The following is a 23,496-nucleotide window of genomic DNA, read 5'->3' as shown; positions in this document are numbered from 1 at the left end:
AAGATAGGTGTTTGGTGCAACAGTAATACAGATAGAGATACCAACTCCCCCAGAGGAGCTGGTAGAGGGAGATATCTCTATAGAACACAGGGATCAGCACTCCAGCAAGCTGGAGATGCAGATGAACTAGTAATCAGTTCACCCGAGGAGCGGGTGGTGCACAGTAAGACAAGGTATACTGATCACCCGTGGAGTGGGTGATTCCGACTGTACTGCAGCAGGTGATCACCTGAGGGGCAGGAGATCAAGACTGTACTGCAGCTCCTAATCACCTGAGGAGCAGGTGATGAGGACAGTGAGGAGCAGGTGATTAAGCTGTACAGAGAATCCCTCACCAGGGACTAGGCTCACTGGTGAGGGCAGAAGAGTCAGACAAGCAGGTTCGGCAACAAACGGACAGATACGGTACAAAGACAGAAGGCTTAAATCAGAGTAGTGTTCAGGCAACAGGATCAGATAGGCAGAAGCCCAGAATCAGTAAGTGGAAGAGTAGTCAAGGCTAGCAGAAGGTCATAACAAATAATACAATTCAATTAGTACTTTAGCTATCAACAGAATCTGACTAAGTATGGATCCCCAGCTCCTGCTGGTTCTAGCACACTTTGGGATCTGACTAAGGTCTGAGTGCTAACACGTAGCATTTGCAACAGCAGACAAGGAGCTACTGACAGGCAGGTCCTATATATACTGAGAGCGCCCCACAGTGCCGCTCCAGTCACTCAGCCAATCAGGAGCACTGCTGGAGTCAGTTTCCCACACTAGCTCTGTTGGTGGGGAGAAAAGGGGGGTGGAATCACTTGTGTGCTGTGTTGTTCGGCCCTGCAGCTTGGCCTTAAAGCTGCAGTGGCCAATTATGAAAAAAACAGCCTGGTCTTTAGGGAGGTTTACCACTGTGGTCCTCAAGTGGTTAAAGTGAATTGCTATCTTTCTTACAGGGTTTCCAGTGGATAGACCATACATGTAAATTAATGTAAGCAGTGAAAATTTTTCTGTGAAACTTATTAGGAACAGAAAATCTGCACATAATTTTTTTTTTAATCTTCTCTATGATTCAGTATACTAGAGGTGCATTGAAAGTGGAAGTGGAGAGGCTGCACGAGTCTGTTTGACATTCATGCTGGGAAACCTAGTAATCAGGAGCTACATCCTAGCTGGTACTTATACTTAAGTGTGTATAAAGCATTTTAAAATAGATTGCTTATTAATAATCTGCCATATTTGTATAGTATGGACAGCACTGGCGAAGCTACAACCTAGATTTACTGAACACTCTAGAGGATTACAAGTATTGGAACAGATCAGAAGACTTGACTTATATGGGAATATTAACAAAGACTTTTGTGTTACAATGGTGTCATTTTTTAAGAAAGGATTTTCTCTTATTTTTGTTTAGATTAATTTGTGAAAATTGGTAAGGACTGAGTATTGCTAATGTACCCCTATACTCCAATAGGCTTTTGGAAAAGGGTGCTTTCAAGGCAGACTACTCCCTCTATGTGAAGAATTATGTGGTCTGATATTGTTATTTTCCAACACTTATGAACTCAGTTGCCTTCAGCCTTGTCAGTCTACATGGGGATAAAGGCAGAGCTGATATAAGTGGGTCATGCAAAGTCCCAAAGAGAAGTCGGCACACTATCCATTCCTTTATGGGTGCTTGACGAAGTGACATAGGCAATGTCACCAAGATAATCCAAGTAGCAAGGTTCGTCAGCACACCAAGTTTCAAATGCACATAGTATTTATTGTGCCAGTTTCCACAAGATAGACCAACCAAACCAATACAGTGTACACAGTATTGATTGTTTACACAGTACTACTCCAGCCTCTCATCTTACCATTCCGATCTGCTCCTGCTGTCACAGGTGTCACTAGATGTCACTATCATTTTTGCCATTTGAATGTGGCACAGCCTCCCCAGCCGTTATTTCCACAATGATACTCCCGAATTCCCCCACTGGGTTCGCCATCCGATCGGCTTTGGGCGGGGTTTGGATCCATCTCCATCCCCTATCGCTCCTGGGCCAATAGGACGTGCCACCGCTGCCTCTACTTCCGCCCGGTCACATGATGTTGTGATGTGACTGCGCCGGCAAATCGGTGTGTGCATGCTGTTCTTGTGTCCGATTGGATGCTTGGGCCATACGACGCTCTGACGCAATGCGCTCCAAACATCAGTATTGAAAGCTTTGGGAACATGGTGAAGTATGATAGCCAGAAAAAGAACAAAAAATCGCGTCTTAATCTGACAAGGGCAGAAAGAGATGCAATCAAAAGTTTGAGAGATGATGAAAGCATCATCATCAAACCCGCCAATAAGAGGGGAGCGGTGATGATTATGGACTATAGCAGATACAGGAAGTGCATGTTGAACATTGTGGAAGACACCAACACATATGAATGTTTATCTAATGATCCCACAAATGACATTAAACAGGAAGTAAACTCATTGTTCAATATGGGCCTGAAAAATGACTGGATTACCAAGCATGAATTTGATTACATGAACATTGAATTTCCTCAAAGACCTGTCATTTATGGCCTTCCCAAGGTCCATAAGGGAACAGGTATCTTAAAGTTTCAACTGATTGTTTCAGGGTCTGAATCAGTGACACAACCACTGGCACAGTTCATAGACTTCATTTTGCAACCCTTGGTGAGAGAACTACCAGCTTACGTCAAGGATACAAATGACTTTTTGAATAAACTGGGTAGTCTAGGAAATATATCTGAATCCACATTATTGTGCACTATGGACATAGGGGCCCTATACACCTCGATACCAAACCTGTCAAGCCTTGAGGCGGTTAGGTATTTTCTAGAGAAATCCCATCACTCAAAGATCCCTACAGAGTTCATATTGAACGGCTTGGAGCTCATACTCACATCAAATTGTTTTCGATTTGAAACACAATGGTACAGACAACATAGAGGAACAGCAATGGGCAGCTCGGCTGCTCCAGCCCTTGCAAATTTATTCATGGGGAGGCTGGAAGAAAAGTTTGTATATACATCAACAGCATACAACCGCCATGTGTCATGGTGGGCCTGGTTTATTGATGACATCTTCTTGATTTGGAAGGGTACTGAACAGGATTTTAAGGGTTTTGTTGTTTATTTGAATAATATATTCACAGGTATTGTCTTCTCTTCAACCTTGAGGTCTCAAACATCCAGATACCATTCTTGGATGTTATGGTGATCAAATCTGATGGTGCATTGATTACAACTTTATACCGCAAACCAACTGACAGGAACACCCTACTACACTTTGACAGTGCACACCCAAAACATTTAAAAGAAGGTCTACCCATATCCCAATTCCTTAGAGTTTTAAGGATATTCAATGTCAAAGAAATGTGTGAATTAAATATCAAAGAAATGGAAACAAGGTTTCGTGAAAGAGGGTATCCAGAAACAGTATTGGTAAGGGCAAAAAACAGAGCCATGGAAATTTTTGAAGGAGGAGTGAGGGACACCACCAACAACAAAAAAAGAATACCATTTGTGCAGACATTTAACGAGGGTTCAGGATTGGTCAAACAAGCAACCATAAAAAACATGGACATACTCCAGGCAGTTCGCACACTAGCGGCAGAGATAAGAGAGAAGCCCATGTTTGCTTATAGATCTAGCTTAAATCTGAAAAGCCAACTGGTACAGGCAGACCCGGAATCGAAATATAAGAAAGAATTTGTTTTTTCTAGTAAGAAAGGCTGTTATAAATGTCATAATTGTAACAGCTGTGATTCTATTATGACAGGACCTGTGTTTCATAATCCAAACAGTGGAAAAAAAGTATACTATGAATGGGTACTTCAATTGCAATACAGACCATTGTGTTTATATGCTCAAATGTCCTTGTGGATTTGCATATGTAGGACAAACTACAAAACCTTTTAAAAACGATTCCAACGTCACCGGAGTGATATAAGAATGGCATGGGCAGCAAAAGAAAAAAAATGAGAACTTGGATTATACCAAGCCAGTGGCAAGCCACTGTGTGGAAAATAACCATAGGGCTTATCAAATGAGAGGGGTTGTCATTGAACAAGTGAAACAACCAAAAAGGGGAGGAGATTGGGAGAAAAGACTTCTGCAGCGTGAGGCTTTTTGGATTTTTGAAATGAGAACTTTGGCCCCTAGGGGCCTCGATAGCAATAACCCTCTAACATGTTTTCTGAAAGAAAGATGAAAAGAATATTGATTTGTTGAAATATTAACAAAAACATTTTTTTGCAGGATGGGACTGTTTTTTTTTAATTGCACTTTAATCATCACAGTGAAATAATATCATAATGACATTTGTGTCTTTTCGGGTTTTTTTTGCAGGTATTTATAAAAATTATTTGAAGCCTGGTCTTTTCCCTTCAAGAGGGCCCCTATGCCATCAGGTGGTGAGTCTTCATCTTTTTACACCAGTTCTGGCATTGTTTGCAATGCTAACCTAAATTTCCCCCAGTAGCCAGCGTGTCCATAATGTAGCTGTTAAACATGACAATTTGTGCTAATGCAAAAAATTGATATTAGGGGTGCATAGATTGCTAGGGCAGCAATTGTATTCAGCTAGGGCATAGTTGTATTCAGAGTTGCTGTGGCAACCGGATTCTAGAACACCCAGGGGGATATCCAGGAATCACAGGAACATAATGGATGCAACGTTTGGTGCGCATTGCATCAGTGCGTCGTATGGCCCAAGCGTCCAATCGGACACAAGAACAGCATGCATATATCGATTTGCCGGTGCGGTCACGTTATGTTGTGATGTGACCATGGGCGGAAGTAGAGGCACGTCCTATTGGCCCAGGAGCGATATGGGATGGAGATGATCCAAACCCCACCCAGAGCCAATCGGATGGCGAAAGCGGTGGGGGAGTTTGGGAGCATCATTGTGGACATAACGGCTGGGAAGGCTGTGGCACATTCAAATGGAAAAATGATAGTGACATCTGGTGACACCTGTGACAGCAGGAGCAGATCGGAATGGTGAGATGAGAGGCTGGAGTAGTACTGTGAACACTGTATTGATTTATTGACCTGCATTTTTGATCTGATGGATAATAAGCAAAGAAAGATGTTTAATGTTTATGGTTGTCAATCACGGTGATGTTGTTGTTAGCTCACTCAATTAGGGTGGGGGATTGTGTTGTTTGTAGGATATAAAAAGTGAGTGGGACAATATGCTATGTAACCACATGCTTTGATAAAGGGGGACCCTGCGCGGCCCCCGAAACTTGTGGAAACGGGCACAATAAATATTATGTGCATTTTAAACTTGGTGTACTGACGATCCTTGCTACTTGTAATGGGTCATGGGGTAGAGGCAGGCAGCAAGGATGGAGATGGAGTATGGACAGATCAGCCTCAGGGACAGGTGAGTTTTTACAATGCAAATACATATCATGCAGGGGCCCTCAGGACTCAGAGGGAGACCACCTAGGGGGTCAAGCAACGCAGGGGTGGAACAATTGCCCCCTTTGCCTCAATGGCATCACCAGCCCTGGATAAAGGGTTAAAATGTCCATCAGTCTTCATGGAGGATTAAGGGCTAAAATGTCCATCATCATCATCATCATCATCATAACAATATATTTTGATATGTTGCTGCAATTTAATCTATAAAGAACATTTTTGACGTGAACAGTTGTTCACTGTTTGTATTTGGAGGCTCTGTTCAAGGCAATGGGACTTTGGAATGGCACCTTGGGTTACAAAAGGTGATAAAAGCACTGATCACCATTGTAAAAAAACAAACAAAAATAAGTTAATTCCCTTTTAAAGGACAACTGAAGCAAGAGGTAAATGGATGCTGCCATATTTATTTCCTTATAAGTAACACCAGTTGTCTGGCAATCCTGCTGATCATCTGCCTCTAATACTTTAAGCTATAAACCCTGAACAAGCATATGCAGATCCGGTGTTTCTGACATTATTGTCAGATCTGGCGAGATTAGCTGCATGCTTGTTTCTGGTGTTATTCAGACACTACTGCAGGGCTGATCAGCAGGGCTGCCAGGCCACTGGTATTGTTTAAAAGGAAATAAATATGGCAGCCTCCATATTCTTCTAACTACAGTTGTCTGTTAAGTAAGATGATCTTGTTGAGAGCTCAAAAGTGCTCTAAAGCTCTACAATTCAGATTGCCACCTTTTATAACAAAGGCCCCTCAAAAACATCTCATAAGAAGACCATTTTCAATTTTAGTGTGTACTGAAGTGCTGATGAGAGCTGCACAGAGATGAAAAACAATGCAAACAAGCAAAGAAGAGTGAAAGTAAGATTTAAAAAGCAGTGCACATAGATAGGTACACACTGCACCATGTTTGCTATCAGTATATTTACAGAGTAACAGCATATTCTGTATAAATGCCTCATCTTAATACATGTTAAAACACATAATTGCATACTAACACTCTTTTAATTTAGACTTTAACCTTGCTAAAGGCTTAACAGAGACATACCACATTTGCTTTATTTTAACCTTTTACTATAGATTCTAAAAAAATAAAAAGTGCAGACTTACTACTTCATTACATGTTAGAAGAAACTGGCAGATCACTGGAACATTGTTATAATGGAATTGGATACAGATCAAAAGGATTAAGTGATCCAAGCTAAGCCAATGTAACAGAACAGTTTTTTTTTCTTAGACTTCATGTAAAAAGCAGTGCATTTCTGACAATGCCGGTTGGCTCAGTGATGCTAAGGCATCTGGAGAAGAGCACTTACTGTTGACAAAGCACACTCCACAACTCTCACAACTCTCACAACTCGTTTTTGTTTTCAAATTGAAATGAATAAAGACTCAATTCTAATTTGGAACTATTTAAAACCTGGAGTACTTCCATTTTAGTACTGTCATTTAAAGTAATGTGTAAATTAATATAAGACATTTTCAAGATAATCCATTTATATTTTATTGTGAGGCAACAGTATTTCATTTTCACACAAGCTCCAGTGCTGTTTATCAATATGGCTCTATAGTTCTCATTTTTTAATATTATTTAATATTGATTTTGCTTGAGGATGCATTGAAATGACCATGTGAAATTATCCCAGGATTGTACTAAATATCAAGGATGGCTGCATAAACCTGTTTTATACTTATTAAAACAGTTTAACAAATGCTTCAATTATATGGATTAAAGAGAGACTTTCAGCCGCAATTCAAATAGATATACAAACATTGTTAAACGCCTCAGTATCGTTAGTTTAACTTCTTTGGGATGGCCACAGTTGAACTCTATGCCCTGTCTATGTCCTCTTAAGCCTGCCAGTATACAGCACAACAACTTGAACCTCAACATACCTAGCAAATTGAGTAAAAATTTATGGGGGCTTTGCAATGGACCACATAAGTCAGCAGCTTGGCTCTATTGATTTCAATGCAAGTTCTGCAAAGCTAGTTTGCAAAATTTAGGGGGAAAAAATAAAAAGTTTGGTCCCTACTCTGAAGGCCTGCATACATGTCATTTCAAAATAATTTAGTTGGATCTTGGGTTAATGGTGTACCTCAGTGTGTGATGCCTTTAAAGTAAATTGGACACATCTTTATGATAGACTATATACTAAAATATATAAATGATAATAATAATAATAATAATAATAATGATTTTTTCTGGTCTATCTGGTTTACAAGAATTGGCTTCTAGGAATCTATTGAAGGTACGCTGACAGTTTCTGTTACTACAGAATCTTCTATCTTGAACTATCAATTCAGACTTTCCACCTGTAACTGTAATTTATGGCCAGGCCTCAACAAAGAGAGATTTTACATTACAGGAAATCTTGTACCAGTTTGCTGGAAACTTGGATCGGCTGGGCAACTTGGATCGGCTGAGCAAGGTTTCAAAAATAGGGCATATTTTCCAGTCACTGAGTACAACAGCAGTTTGGCAGAGCAACTGTTAATATTGTTGATTGCTTATCCAACAAAATCTTCCAAAAGTGTAACTTCATCCAGAGCTCCTATTAGAATGTCCTGATGTGAGCTGCACACAAAGACTTTAGCTTATTTACCAGTTCCCACATAGGGGTGAGGTTAAACTTACATGGATACTTTCCACAGGTATGAACTATGGGGAAATACAAAAAGATGAGGGCAGGAAAAAGAATGTACTTCCTTGTCCATATAAAGTTACATGGTTCTGCAAAGATATGGGGTGGGGTGTAACATATATCTGTTACCGTGGACACAAGGGAAAAGGGATTAAAGATTAAGCATTGGCAAAAAGGGAGGACCTGTAATTTTACTGGTAAATGTGTCTAATAATAAGGTGTTGATTATTGGGACTATAAAAAAAATTCTAAAAATAAGCAATAACCAAGTGTCAGAATCTGTGCCTCAGATCTAACAGTGACCATCACAGTGCAGTGTGTATGATTTATATTTACTATATCAGACAACACTTGTTTCCTTTGAACCTCATTACCAGAATCAGAGGTGCGAAGAACTTTTGTCCACCAGAGTTTATATGTGTATAATACACATTTTATATGTACAATCTGAAATCAGTAGGTGGTACTTTAAATAAAGTTGAAAGCTTCAATGAAATATGATTTATTGTTATAGTTCAATATTACATAGGCTGTACAGTGAGTTACACAGGACGATTATATCCTCCATTCCTCTTATTCAGGCACATAAATAGAGAGGACTTTATGTAGATTTCTCATTATCACAAAGGTTTCCTCCAGGCCTGCAACTGCTGTAAAACTGTCTTATTAAAGAGACTGTGAGGCTTTAAAAACAGTAATTTTGCTGCGTTTTGTATTAATATTTATATGAAAAATATGCAGTAACACAGTGTAAACAATTATTTTATAAATCTGTAAAAAAAATGTTAATTACAAAAAAAAGTTAGTAGTTTCTCCTTGAAACCGTATGTTTTTATTAGCCATGGCTTTTTACAATAGTTTCTAAGTATACAATTTTTTTTTCCTTTTAGCTTTTTGTTCTAAAAGTTGGATTCTTAGGGAGAAACCCAGTAATGAAATGATTGGTAATTACTGAATATTAATTCTAACAACTTACTATTTGTCTCAAGACTCTCACAGAGTTCTGTCTTAACTTCACCGTTAGGTCTGTCATTTCCTTTTTGGATCAATTTGCTTTGCATGGTGGCGGCTGTCACAACTGCCTTGAAGCTCCTCTTTCTTTTTTGAACATTCTGCTCAGGATGAAAGATGATAATGTAAACCTTGGGCATATAAAGCATCCCCAAAGAGACTGAAGCACTTAAACTCATGGATACTGTCAGTGTAGTTGTCTGGATATACATCTGAAAAACAAAAAATACAATTGTCAAACATTACATTTCAAAAGTAATTTTCAGAAATTGGAGTTAATGTACAGTATACCACATGCTCAAAACCAACTATTTTAGACAGTTTTCATCCAACCTTGGTTCACAGTAGATTTGGCAGATGCAAAGTTATAAAATACCACAGTAAATATGTTGACCCATCCTGTTAAGTGGACATTTCACACAGTCAGCTATTGGATGGTGAAGCATGTAATTTGGGTGATGGCATAGATATGGGTCATCAATATGGTGTAGTATTTCTTGATGTAGGAGTATAGTTATTCAAACAAATTTACAAACATAAGTTGCTAATAGGACACCACTGTAATGAGCATGTGGAGCATTCTGCCTCCACACAGATTTGATGTCTTCCTTTAGATGGGGTGCGGTGCTTGGATAAAAAAAAGGAACCACAGATGTGTTATCACAGGAGGAACCACTGCTAGAAGGGGTTTGAACTATATAGGGTGGGAGGAGGTGGGCCAAAATGCAAACGCAAGTTTCTGCGCGAAAACAGCCACGATGTTGCCTGCAAATTTGCGTTTGTGCACAAAAAACATTACGCGCATTATAGCGTCCGCAAAACGTTAGTACGACCGTGATAAGAGTTTTGTGAATCAAGCCCATTGTGTTTTTTTGGTGTCCAATACATATGTCCAATATAAAAATGTTCAAGCCTCTGTATTGAGGTTTTGATTTACTCCGTATACATCCTGTCCTTTGCATTTTGAAGAACACCCTCCCACCTCGCATTATGTGAAGAGTAGATAGAGGGTGGGTTAGTGGGAGAAGATGGTTAGGTAAAGTACCGATATTCAACTATTGGTATTAGCCAATAGTAGAATATCAGTTATTTTACATGTATTCTACAAGTGACTTCACCAGGTGCCCAAATTACATCAGCACTCTCTTCAATGTGTGTATTATAGCGGTCCTAAGCTTTTCCAAACTCCACTCCACTCCACTGGCTCCTAAATGTGAAAGCCTTTGCTCTTTTATGAGCTCAGGCTTCGCCAGAGTGACCTGCAATCAACTAGTAGCATGCTCTGGTCAATGACAGCTCTTATACCTACTGTATACAACTGGTCAGTGAGATTCCTCACAATGTCAAATAGATGCAGCAGTCACTGTGGGCCTGGTTTACTGATTCCAGTCTAAACAGATCTCAAGTGAGGATATCATAAATGTCTAGCAAGCCGGGACTACAGGTTATTTTTAATTGTGTGCTGTTAGGTGGTTGCTTGACTGATACAGACACATTGAGCATGATTCACAAAGTTCTTCACCTGTTTTCCTCTGTTTTCACCTTATCTCTGTTACCTTTTAACCACTTGAAGACCACAGTGTTAAACCCCCCTAGTGACCAGGACATTGTTTACTAAAATGGCACTGCAGCTTTAAGGCCTTGCTGCAGAGCCACACAACTCAGCACACAAGTGTTCCCCCCCCCCTTTTCTCCCCACCAACAGAGCTCTCTGTTTATTTTTTTAATAAATATTTATGTTGTTTATTTTTAAATAAATCTGCCTATTTTTTATTTTATTTTTACTCTCCCCCGCCAGCCAATCAGCGTAGGTCTCCCAGGGGGACAGCCGTGTCACATGGCTGTCCCCAGTACAGCACCGCCTTAGATGGCAGCACTGTATATGTATATTAGATGGCGGTTTCACTGTCTAGCAGTCTCCGAGTGGCGATTGCCGCTGGGAGACTGAAGGAGGAGTAGAGCTCCGCCTTCCAAGCAGGGATACATGTGCAGAAGTGCACGTGAACTCCTGCAAGCCCCATATAAGGCCGTTTACGCCAATGGACGTGGAGCGGTCCTGAGGCTGCCGCCATGTCCACGCCAATCAGCATGGAGCGGTCGGCAAGTAGTTAAGCTCCGAAAGAACACAAATATAATATAATTAATGTTAGAAAAGTAATATTGAAATTAAGTTAATCGGGTACAACTTACTTTGAGTGATTATTTTGCTAGTAAATGTGCTGAAAGGTTATTTTTATCAAATAGGTGATAAATAAGTTATTTAGGATAAGTTTTGTGAATAGAGACCATTATGGGATTTTTTGAATGGTTGAATGGTTAGCAAAATAGCTTCTATGTGATTACATCATGCCATGTATGCCACATGCATCTGCAACCGCACATCCATCAACTATTTATTCACAAACCTCCCAGCAGTCCTGAAATTTGATCAGCTATGACTGAGGAAGGTAAGTCCAAGACTCTAAATAGAAGACCTTTTTTTAATCCATCCCAGGCTTGCCTGTCCACTGCATAGCCTCTACTGGAGTGGTTTAATCCAGCTGTTGTCACCAGGAGCGTACTGCGCAGACACAGACCATACTGGGCTTGTGCTATACACTTCTGGTGACATCAGCGGGATCGAGGACACGGCAACGCAGGCACAGTGGTTTTCAGACTTTAAAGTCTGAAATTCCAGAAGTGAACTGGAGGCTGGGCTGGAGCATCGGTGAGTGGCTGCGCGGGCACAGGATGTCTGCGGAGGACCATTAGAAGCCCCGGGTAAGTTCAACTCATTTCCCCCCGACCCCGCTACAGTGTCCCTTTAAAATTGCACAAGTAGATCAAGCCCGGCTCCCATTATATATATATATATATATATATATATATATATATATATATATACATTTTATATATATATATATATATATATATATATATATATGTATATATATATATATATATGTATATATATATATATATATATATATATATATATATATATATATATATATATACACAATCCACTATTGACAATCAGGGGACTGAGAGAGTTTTCAGGAGTGCAGACATTTGCTTACATTCTCTGTATGAACAGTTCAGGAATCATAATTTTGGGCATAATACAAGTGCTCACTGCTCTGTCAAATGTATTAGCAAAACACATTTCCATACTCACATGAACACTGAAAGACCATAGTGTTCATATTTCTAAATAGCAAATTTGACCAATAAAATAAGTTAATTGAAGTAAGGGCAAGTAAGGATGAGGCAGCTTTTTGTGTGAAATCCATTTCACAGGGAAAAGAAAGCAGCTTTTTGCTTCTCCTATTTTTCTTTCCTTTCAGTGAAATGTAAAGTATTACTAAGGTATTATTATCCATTAGTGTTATGTCCTTGTTCCCCCAAAGTTTTGGACTTGTACAGAGTTTTATAACATCCCTGCAGAGATCCACATTGTAACCTGTAACAATGGGAGGAGCTCCCCTTGGGAATTTCCCATCCACCTTAAGGTGGCTAAAAATGTTACCACTTGTGCTTCAAAGAAATTCAACCTCCCATTGTTATTCTCAGTCCCCAACCAATGCTTTGCTACTGATACCTCTGCTGTTTATATAAAGAGGTTTGTATACCAAAATACAGTATCTTATTTTGGTTGACTTGTCCTTCTGGCCAGTCAGCACTCAGAAGACTTAGAATAAATAATGCTGACTGGGCAGAACACTGACCATTGAGAGGTCAGTGTTCTTGAAACCTATTAATGCTGATTGGCTAAACCTGTGGCCAAGAAAGAGTGAGTGTTTTCTTATGCATCTCTGTTTTATAAAAATGTACATGACAAGAAAAAAGTAGGTCAGTGGACACCTGACCTCATGGGAGATGGTGTGCTTTTCTAGAGCACATCCATTTCGATATACACACACAGGGCACAAAGTCAATTAAAGTAATGCACATAAAAACTTACAACTTGTTTTTCACTTGTTTTCCACTAAATTAGAGAAAATGGCTCAATAAAAATGTAAGACAGAACAAAAGTCACTGGTTGAACTTGATTTGTGTGGAATATTTTACAGCACTTTACAGGGCCCATCAATATCTGGCATCAGTCCCTGTGGAGGGAAGAGCTTATGCTTGTCTACATTACCATTACTATTATTTACTATTTACTTCTAAGAAAATAAGACACCTACGGGCCATATGTAATTCACTTTTTCTCCTGAGTTTTCTTCTAAGAAATATTTTTTCATCTTCGCTTTATAATAACTTTTCAGGTTTTTGCAGTGGTAAAAGTACCAAAAAGTAGGCGAAAAAAGTACTATTACATTTATTTTGAGTATTTTTCTGCTTGCTGGTGATTTAAAGGGCATTTTATTGACAGGTTTGAAAAGATAACTTAGGAGAAAATTCAGGAGAAATAGTGATTTGCTTATGGGCCATACAGTATGACAGGAACATGTTATAGGCAGCCACTTTGAGGTAAAATTTAAACCATTCTGTAATTATTTGGATTGCTATAATTAGAAAACTGGAGCACAAAGAGAAAACCTTCAGAAATCAGCCAGTATTCCGGGATCCTTAGAGAAAATTTAGCCAATGAACCAAACAATCTATTGCACTGTTTGTAATTACTAGCTGTGGTCACTGTATATGACACTTGCTGTTACTGAAAATGTATTGCTTAGGGTCAGCTATAGGATTGGGAAAACATGTACCCCTGCCAAACAGTGCTTCAGGTTAGAAAAGGTACAAGTATTTCCTGCCTATTTATATATAAAGGAACACTATTGATTAACATGTTTTTTTCAATTGAGAAAGGAATTGTTTGGGAAGTACTGTTAAGTATGGGTGTATACATTTGACTGCTAATCTGTTTGTTTACTGCTATCAGATTCCTTTCTCACTTCCCTGACACTGATTCTGAAGAGCTAGTGAACCTTGAGTGGAGGGGGGATTCCCTCACACTAAATCTGCTAATCCTGTGTGTGAGAGAAAGCTCTTAGCAGCTGCAGCTCTCTGTCTCTGAGAGCTGTCTGCAGAAAGCAGAGGAAATGTATCTTATGTGCAACATAAACATTTGTAATAGCATTTGAAACCTGATACCAGAGCCATTGAATATAACTCTGCTTCAATATTACACTGTTCTTAGCATGTCAGACTGCAGAAATTCACCTATGCAAATGAGACATTCCAAACATAGCTAAAATGTAAACACAGTGAATTATAGCTTTTGCCTCTGATATTTAACATGAAACGTAGGAAAATGTTTACACAGACATTATTTGTACATTTGTCATTTTAGAACACTTGGTTTGATAGTGTTCGTTTAATAAACAACACTGTGTTATCCATCCGATACTCTTAATATATTTAATCTGAAATCAACATTTTGTACTTCTGTCTAAGGAATTGTCCCTATGTTAAATGGAATTCATGTTCCATATTATGAAAGCAACTTGAGTTGAGCTCTAAAATAGAAATTTGACATATCCTTACACAAAGTCAATAAGTGTTATTTAGACTGTAAACTCTATTTTATAGATGAATTAAATTAATATAGAAATGTAAGCTTTAGGGCAAAAACATGATTACATTTGTTTTAAAACAAATGTAATCATGTTTTTTGCATTCTAATCATTCTGTTAGATTAGAATGCATAAGTAAAGTTATGAAATTTGGCATTTTAACGAGATGAAAGATCCTATTGTCCTTTACTTTAATAACTTGCTCTCCTTGAATTTTTTCTCTTGAATGTTTCTACCCGCATTGGCATTTAATAAGCGCAGCACTGTTTATCTGAATAGCATTCAAGTAGGAGACAAGGGTGGCAGCCACAAAGTGTACAAATGCATTAGGCTGGTTCACTAAAGGTAACCCTTGTGCTTGAAAATGTACTTGCACAATTGAAGTAAGCACAAGTACACTTCAAAACATTTTATCTTTAGTAACTCACCTTCTTGAGTTTGAATGGAAGTAAAAGCATTTAATTCAATAATAAAAATTCACATATGTTTTATTTTAAAACCACATTATGTATTATTATTTACATACTGTACCTCTTACTCAACATTATGAAATGAAAGTTCACTGCAAACTGTAGTCCATAATACAGAATATTCAATTATGTATTTTACTGATACATAGGTCAAAATGCTTTTCTCGTCTTTAAAGGAAAATCTGGCAATATTATTTTTTTACATTAGTAAGTACACATTTATATACTTTTTGGAATACTTGTTGCTTTGTAACATAATTTTATTGATTGCCAATCACAGCAATTACATGAACAAGAGACATGTAATTGGCTCCTTAATTTCAAGTAGTATCCCCCGCTGTTACAATACTAGCATGATTGCTAAATTTCAGACTGCCTCTGTTTTAAGCCATCACAGCAGTCTAGCAGTGATAATTTAGCTCCACTATAAAGGTAAGACTGACTAAGCACTAATACACTAAATATTTTGGTTGGCTGAAATGGCCTTATTGACAGTTTTGACTGACTGCCTTCTGCAAGGTAAATATTTTGCTTAATGAACTATCTCAACTGAAAGCCTAAGCCATTGTGAGGGATTTTTGTTTAGGCCAAACATTGGGTTAACATAGAGTTTATTCTAAAATGCAATCTAGGGTTGACTGGAAAAACAACATTTACTATTGTATGCATTTTGGCTGAGTGAATTCCCTGTTTTAGCAGACTTTGCAGTGTGTTTCTGCACACAGTGCTCTTATATGCTCCCAGAATAATATATGACTTTTTTAAATCATATATGGCCTTTTACCACAAAACATTAGTTTTTGTAGTTGCTTTTGAGAGTGTCAATCTCAATGTGCAAAAAGCAGCATTGGTAATAATTTCTCAAGGTCAAAATTCTACATAATATAATTATTAGTCTTGTTGTTCAGGTGTACAGATATCTGAAAGTTGACTGAGCTGTAAACAGAGAATTAAGGTACAAATTGTAACAGAATATTGTGCTGACAACAATATAGGGCAGCCTTTCTCAACCTTTTTACCATGGAGGAACCCTGCAAATAACTTTTGGATCCCAAGGAACCACTGCAAACAATTTTTTGATCTTGAGGAACCCCTGCATTTATTTTTCAGGAGGCATGGGCCTCAATTCACTAAGCTTTATCAAACACTTTATCGAACGTTTGATAATTTACCTCATGGGTAAAATCTAATTTTGAATTCACTAAGGTGTTATATATTTATTGAAAGTTTTATCAATAAAACGTTCAATAAATCTATAACACCTTATTGAATTCAAAATTAGATTTTACCCATGAGGTAAATTATCAAAGGTTCGATAAAGTGTTTGATAAAGCTTAGTAAATTGAGGCCTAGGTCTTTAAAAGTAGGTGAGGCTGTTAATTCCACTACCTCCAATTACACTGACACTCATTATACTGTGCTCATTATTATTCTGACCCCAATTTAGTGCTCCCTTTTACAGTACCCCTATTATAATGTGCTCTATTATACTTCCCTCACGATGGGATAAAATGCCAAGGAACCCCTGCAGAGTCCTCAAGGAACCCTGGGGTTCCAGGGAACCCTGGATGAGAAAGCCTGATATAGAGTATACCCAAACCAATCACAGTGTCCCTGATGAGTTGTTTTATGTGATGAAACTAGTTGGGCGGCTACTGCAGATGCAGATGCTATAGTTTTGTTTGGTTTCATCTAAGAGCATTAATCTCTTAGAGATCTAGTGCTAAAATAGGAGCATATGTTTAGTTTAGATGTTGATAGGTTTGAACCGAGCTGCCGACTGTAATAGTATCTGTATTTTGTTTGTAATAATCCTTATCTATCCTAATCTTTACTGATCTATTACTTTTACATTATTTTTTCTAATCTCAACTCATTACACTAAAACGTATTGTTGCTACGCCTAATACTAACCTCACTGCCACTAAATCTTCATACAGTTGCACCCAGTGCTGGTCGTAATGGAAAAATCTACGCTTACGGATCATTACGCGTAATTTTACGCTATTACGCATTACGCAATTATGGTTACGGCGTAGGAAATTATCTACGGTACATCACTGTAATTACGCGTAAACTTACGCAATTACGCGTAAGGATACCGTAATGAAGGCGCTTACACTACAATGTTACGCATAGTGCCGTAATACCCATTAATGCGTATTTTTTTACGCATGCGGACGATATGTACGCAATAGCCGTCAATGTGACAGTTATTGCGTACATATCATTCGTATGCGTCAAAATGTACGCTTATACTGAAGGGCGGGAGAAGATACTATTGGTTGCTTAGGATGTTGACTGATTGGCTACTCTTAGAAAATGGGAGATTTTACGTTAGTAATTACGCGTAAAATTACGCGTAAGTGTTCGTAAAATTACGCATGCCTAGCAATTACGGTAGACAGTGTAATTACGATACCACTTACGGTCTTACGCGTAAATAATTACGCGTCAGACCGTAAGTTACGCGTAACGCTTACGCGTAAATTTACATTGAATTACGATGCGTAATTACGCTCATGCGTAATTTCGGCCCAGCACTGGTTGCACCACCACTTGCACAGTCAGGCCTATTGTTATACCATTGTACCATGACTTGCCAAGTTGCAATAAATAGTAGCACACCATAGATGCAATTAACATTGCAGGCTATGGAACTGCCAGGATGTTTGATGCCACCTGCATCAAAAATAAGCACTTCAAGATTAGAACCTGATAAGTGACAGCAGCAGGGAATGGTGATTGGCGATAATATAAACATGATACGTGTGTGTAGAAGGCATTAATTAATGAATTCTGATAGATCACTGAAGAAGGAACAGCTTGGTTTCCCATATGTCCTGAGAAGTTTTTTTAAGTCCTCAGGGACTGGCTGAAGCAAGGATCAGTGTTTCCTTACCATATGGCCAGGTACTGTGCTGATTGTGCAAAAATAATTGGCTTGGTTGTTAATAGTGTTGGTGTTTGAATTTGGGATTCTGTATTCGGAAACCCAAATTATGACAAACACCACACTTCAGCACCCAAGCTAGTGGACTGGCTAATAGCATTGTGGTCCACATCACACTTCACATGACTCAGATATTTCCTCCTTCGGAGCCAGAACCTGTCCACTGCTTCAGGTGCTGAAGTATGGTATTCAGCATAATTCCGGTTTCCAAATGCAAGATCCTGAATTTGAACACCAACACTAGTTGATAAGTAAGATCCAGGCTTCATGCTGACTTCTAGGTTTTGAGTATACCTTACTTGACCTCTGGGTTTCTGAAGCCTGCGGGGGCAATATACTTCCATAACAGTGCATTTTTTTCTCTACAACAAGGATATTATATTCTCAACATTACTGTGAACATTTTCTTGTTCAGAAGTCCTTGTGACATAATAAAAACAGAATTCTCATTTAAATACAGGCTTTTCCCCCACACAACTGAGAAAAAGTAAAACAAAAACACAGGGTAAATCACAAAGCAGCAACATACAGCAGTCCTGAGACTGAAAAACAACTTTGTGCTTACATTTTACCATCTCAGATTTACTGGATGCAATGCAAAAATTAGAACCCTTCTGCACAACTGTACTGACTCATTAATAAGGTGACTTTGAAGAGTCCTCTGTGAAATATTCTATTTCTACATTAAAGAGAATCTGTATTGTTAAAATCGCACAAAAGTAAACATACCAGTGCGTTAGGGGACATCTCCTATTGCCCTCTGTCACAATTTCACTGCTCCCCTCGCATTAAAAGTGGTTAAAAACAGTTTTAAAAAGTTTGTTTATAAACAAACAAAATGGCCACCAAAACAGGAAGTAGGTTGATGTACAGTATGTCCACACATAGACAATACATCCATACACAAGCAGGCTGTATACAGCCTTCCTTTTTAATCTCAAGAGATCATTTGTGTGTTTCTTTCCCCCTGCAGCTATCTTCCACTGAAGTGTCAGGCTGTTTCTTCCTGCAGAGTGCAGACAGCTCTGCCTGTATGTAATTCCTCAGTATGTGAAAGCCCAGCCAGCTCAGAGGAGGATTTATCCAGCTTGTAAAAGATAATAGAGCAGAGAGAAGCTGCACTAATGTAAATAACACACAGGCAGTGTGCAGAGAGGGGCCTGGAGGGGGGAGATGCATCACAGAACCACAACACTGAAGAACTTGGCAGCCTTCCAGATACAGGCCGACAAGTCTGACAGGAGAGAGATAAGTTGATTTATTACAGAGATGGTGATAGTAGAACTGCTGCAGTAAGCCAGAGCACATTAGAATAGATTTTGGAACTTGTAGGATGGAAGAAAACCGGATGAAATTTTTGTTACGGAGTCTCTTTAAGATTGCAGGATGCGCAGGCCCTAATTGACGTACCTATTCTTTAAAGTCTTCTCTTTCTCTGTTTTCAAGATTTATTTCTATTATTCCCCCTAACATACCATGCACATTTGGTGATGATAGCATGTATGGGGCTTAGCTTCTAATTGCTAAAGATGGAAGTATTGACGCCATTGTAAATGGCAGAATTCTAAATTCTGCATTGCTAATTCAAAAGTCCACATTCTGAATCACAATGCTCAATTCCATTCCAAAACTCAAAATTCAGAATTTAAAGATACTTTGTAACAAAATTTTCAGCTTTATTTTGTCTATATTATAAGTTCCTATACCTGCTCTAATGTGGTCTGGATTACTGCAGCCTTTTCTAGTTGCACTGTCTCTGTAATATATTTAATCTTCTTTTCTTGTCAAGCCTTGTCGAGACAAAGAGGAATGCACTCTCTCTGCTCTGATAGTGAGAAGTTATGCATGCCCCTCCACGCCCCCCTATGCTCTCCTGTGTGCAGTGCATATGAGTCACAGGCTTGTCTCTGCTCACAGCCAGCATCTCTGCAAGGCTCGTGGAGCTGAGAAATTTCAAACAGCTGTGAGTGCAGAGAGATCAGTGCAGAGCTCAGACAAGCAGCTAAGGCAACACTTGGAGTAACATTTCAGCAATCAAGTCACATTTCAGAGGAGCTTCTGCAAATAGGCACCTGTATTATGTATTTCCTGTTTGGCGACCATCTTCATTGTTTACAAAAACAGTGAATAAAACAGTGATTTTATCACCAGGAAAGCAGCGGGAGTGACAAAGATGTCACAGAGGGGCCTAGGAGAAGACAACTAACAGGATGGTACGTTTATTTATGCAAGATTTTCACAGTACAGATTCTCTTTAACAGAATTTGATTGCTCATCTCTAGTTGTGTTACCACTGATTATAATACTTACAGAAATTACGGCCCTCCACTTAGTGTACATACATTTTTAATGTACACAGTCTGTTCATTTATAAATGAGTCTGCTATCCCTTTTGTACCCAAGTGTAGAAAATTTAGAGATAATGTTGGCAACAATAACAAAAAATAAGTGGAATGCTCTGGCGCAAAATGATAGTCAATTAAGCAAACAGGCCCATCCCCCAGGCCTGAAAATGGTAGAAGAAACAATGTTATTAATCCCAGCGCTAGATGGATACACAGTCCAATGTCTTACCACCTCCTGTTTTTTAATATTGCATAATTTTGTTTTTTATATTGCATAATAGTGTTTTATATTGCATAACATTGCTTTTATTATGGCAAAAAGTAGATGTTTTAATTGTTTAACCACTCTACACCCGCCCGTACGAATTTCTCCGTCCCTTTTTCCATCCTTTAACCCCCAGGGACGGAGAAATCCGTACTTTCCGCGTTCCCGACGCTGTCCGCGCTCCCGCTCGTAAACACGCCGCCCGCCGCTAGTAAACACGCCGCCGCCCGCTCGCCCGGAGATCAATGAATGGGAAAATCCATTCCCGTTCGTTGATCTAAGCCCCGCAATGATCCGCTGCTCTCCGATGGGTAGCGCGATCATTGTGAAAAAAACTCACGTGTCCAGCCTCCTTATACTTCCTCCAAGCGTCCGGAAGGCCTACTGTGCAGCAGGCATGGACCATACTGGGCCTGCGCAGTACACTTCTGGTGACATCAGTGGGAGCGAGGACAGGGCAACACAGGCACAGTGATTTTCAGAATTTAAAGTCTGAAATTCCATTAGTGAGCCAGGGGCGGGGCTGGAGCATTGGGGAGTGGCTGCGTGGGCGCAGGATGTCTGTGGGGGACCATTAGAAGCCCCGGGTAACTTCAACTCATTTTCCCCTGACCCCCCTACAGTGTCCCTTTAACCACTTCACCACTGAGGGGTTTTACCCCCTGACCACCAGAGCAATTTTCACCTTTCAGCGCTCCTTCCATTCATTCGTCTATAACTTTATTATTACTTATCCCAATGAAATGAACTATATCTTGTTTTTTTGCCACCAATTAGGCTTTCTTTAGGTGGGACATTATGCCAAGAATTATTTTATTCTAAATGTGTTTTAATGGGGAAATAGGAAAAAATGTGGGAAAAAAATATTATTTTTCAGTTTTCGGCCATTATAGTTTTTAAATAAAGCATGCTACTGTAATTAAAACCCATGAAATGTATTAACCCATATGTCCCGGTTATAAAACCATTTAAATTATGTCCCTATCACAATGTTTGGCGACAATATTTTATTTGGAAATAAAGGTGCATTTTTTTCAGTTTTGCATCCATCCCTAATTACAAGCCCGCACTTTATAAAGTAACAGTGTTATACCCTCTTGACATAAATATTTAAAAAGTTCAGTCCCTAAGGTAACTATTTATGTTTTTTTTTTTTTATTGTATTTTTTTTTTTTTTTTAATTACTAAAAAAAAAAAAAAAATTGGGGAGTGTGGGAGGTAATGAGTTAATTTATTGTGTAAATGTAATGTTTGCATGTGTAAAATGCTTTTAGGGTGTAGTTTACTATTTGGCCACAAGATGGCCACAGAGTGTTTGTTTACATGCGACCTGTAAGCGTCCGGAAGGACGCTTACAGGAAGCAGTAGGAGGCTGGGAGACGCACAATGATCTCGCTGTTTCTGAAAGAAGCAGCAGATCATTGCGGGGGCTAGATCAACGAACGGGAATGGATTTTCCCGTTCATTGATCTCCGGGCGAGCGGGCGGCGACGTGCACGAGCGGCGGGTGCGCGCGCACAAGCGGCGGGAGCGCGGACAGCGGCGGTAGCGCGGAAGGTACGGATTTCTCCGTCCCTGGTTTTTTAGGAGGGAAAAAAGGGGCGGAGAAATTCGTACCGCTGGGGGTAAAGTGGTTAAAGGGATACTGTAGGGGGGGGTCGGGGGAAAATGAGTTGAAGTTACCCGGGGCTTCTAATGGCCCCCCACAGACATCCTGTGCCCGCGCAGCCACTCACCGATGCTCCGGCCCCGCCTCCAGTTCACTTCTAGAATTTCTGACTTTAAAGTCAGAAAACCACTGCGCTTGCATTGCCGTGTCCTCGCTCCCGCTGATGGCACCAGGAGCATACTGCGCAGACCAAAGACCATACTGGGCTTATGCAATACTCTCCTGGTGACATCAGCGGGAGCGAGGACACGGCAATGCAGGCGCAGTGGTTTTCAGACTTTAAAGTCTGAAATTCCGGAAGTGAACCGGAGGCAGGGCCAGAGCATCGGTGAGTGGCTCCATGGGTACAGGATGCCTGCGGGGGGCCATTAGAAGCCCTGGGTAAGTTCAACTCATTTTCCCCCGACCCCCCTACAGTATCCCTTTAAAAAACTTGGGAAGGTTCTGCTCATGTTGTGCATTTAAAAAAAAAAGTCGACTTACATAGCTAAGTAACATTAAAAGAGCACACAGAACTGTAAGTTTAATAATTTGTGTATTTTCCTTGTTGCCCTCAAAATCATAAAAATATGATCAGTTCAGTTCAGTTGTATACATCCCCCTTGCCTCCATTCTCAAATAGCAACAGGTTCCTTGGGCAATGTTCCTTGTCATATTTGGCTGCTGTGACTATCCCCCAGAAATGAAGAAAATGCACTAAAATGTTTTGTTATATACTTCAGCGGTGTTCAGATTTAGGCTTTTCTGAATCCAGAACATTTTACCCTGTTCAGCAATCAGACCAAACAGAGATACACTGGAGTAACAATACTCATATATAATACAATTATACTTTTATTATTTCTTCATATATTTTTTTTAAAATACACTAAATTAAATGTACTTATTTTTCAATATTTCTGAAGTACAATTTCTGGATTGAAAGCAGCCAGCCGGATACTTGGTTTACACTCTCTCTGTAATTTCAAAGCTGAGATGTGGTGAGCTTCGATGGCCGGCATCTGATTTTCTTCAGTTTTATATCTTTATCCAGTGTGCTTGGCAATGTGTTCTTTTGTGTTCGATAACAAGCTATATTGTATATCATTAGCTTGGTATCTTAATTCTAACTAAACAGTCATCACACGTGTACCTATGCAATCATACAGAAAGCTTTACCGAAAGCAGTAATATAAGTGTAAATTTAAGGAAAGTAAAAAAGAAAAATGATTGGATATTTTGAAA

The 23,496-nt window shown here is 39.3% G+C and overlaps 1 protein-coding gene across 6 annotated transcripts in view; it reads right to left on the bottom strand.

Moving 5' to 3' along the window:
• The window catches only part of GRM8 (glutamate metabotropic receptor 8), a 1,285,400-nt gene that overhangs the window by 25,081 nt on the left and 1,236,823 nt on the right, over positions 1–23,496 (bottom strand). For all 6 annotated transcript variants that reach the window (XM_068276365.1, XM_068276364.1, XM_068276366.1 and 3 more), the window contains one exon: positions 9,035–9,281. In XM_068276365.1, the coding sequence (XP_068132466.1) occupies positions 9,035–9,281 (247 nt within the window). The remainder of the gene's footprint in view (positions 1–9,034; positions 9,282–23,496) is intronic.

This window comes from Hyperolius riggenbachi, chromosome 3 (assembly GCF_040937935.1).
Source record: "Hyperolius riggenbachi isolate aHypRig1 chromosome 3, aHypRig1.pri, whole genome shotgun sequence".
NCBI classification, from domain to species: Eukaryota; Metazoa; Chordata; class Amphibia; order Anura; family Hyperoliidae; genus Hyperolius; species Hyperolius riggenbachi.
Note: the sequence above shows the minus strand (reverse complement) of the source record. Positions and strands in the feature narration are given on the sequence as shown.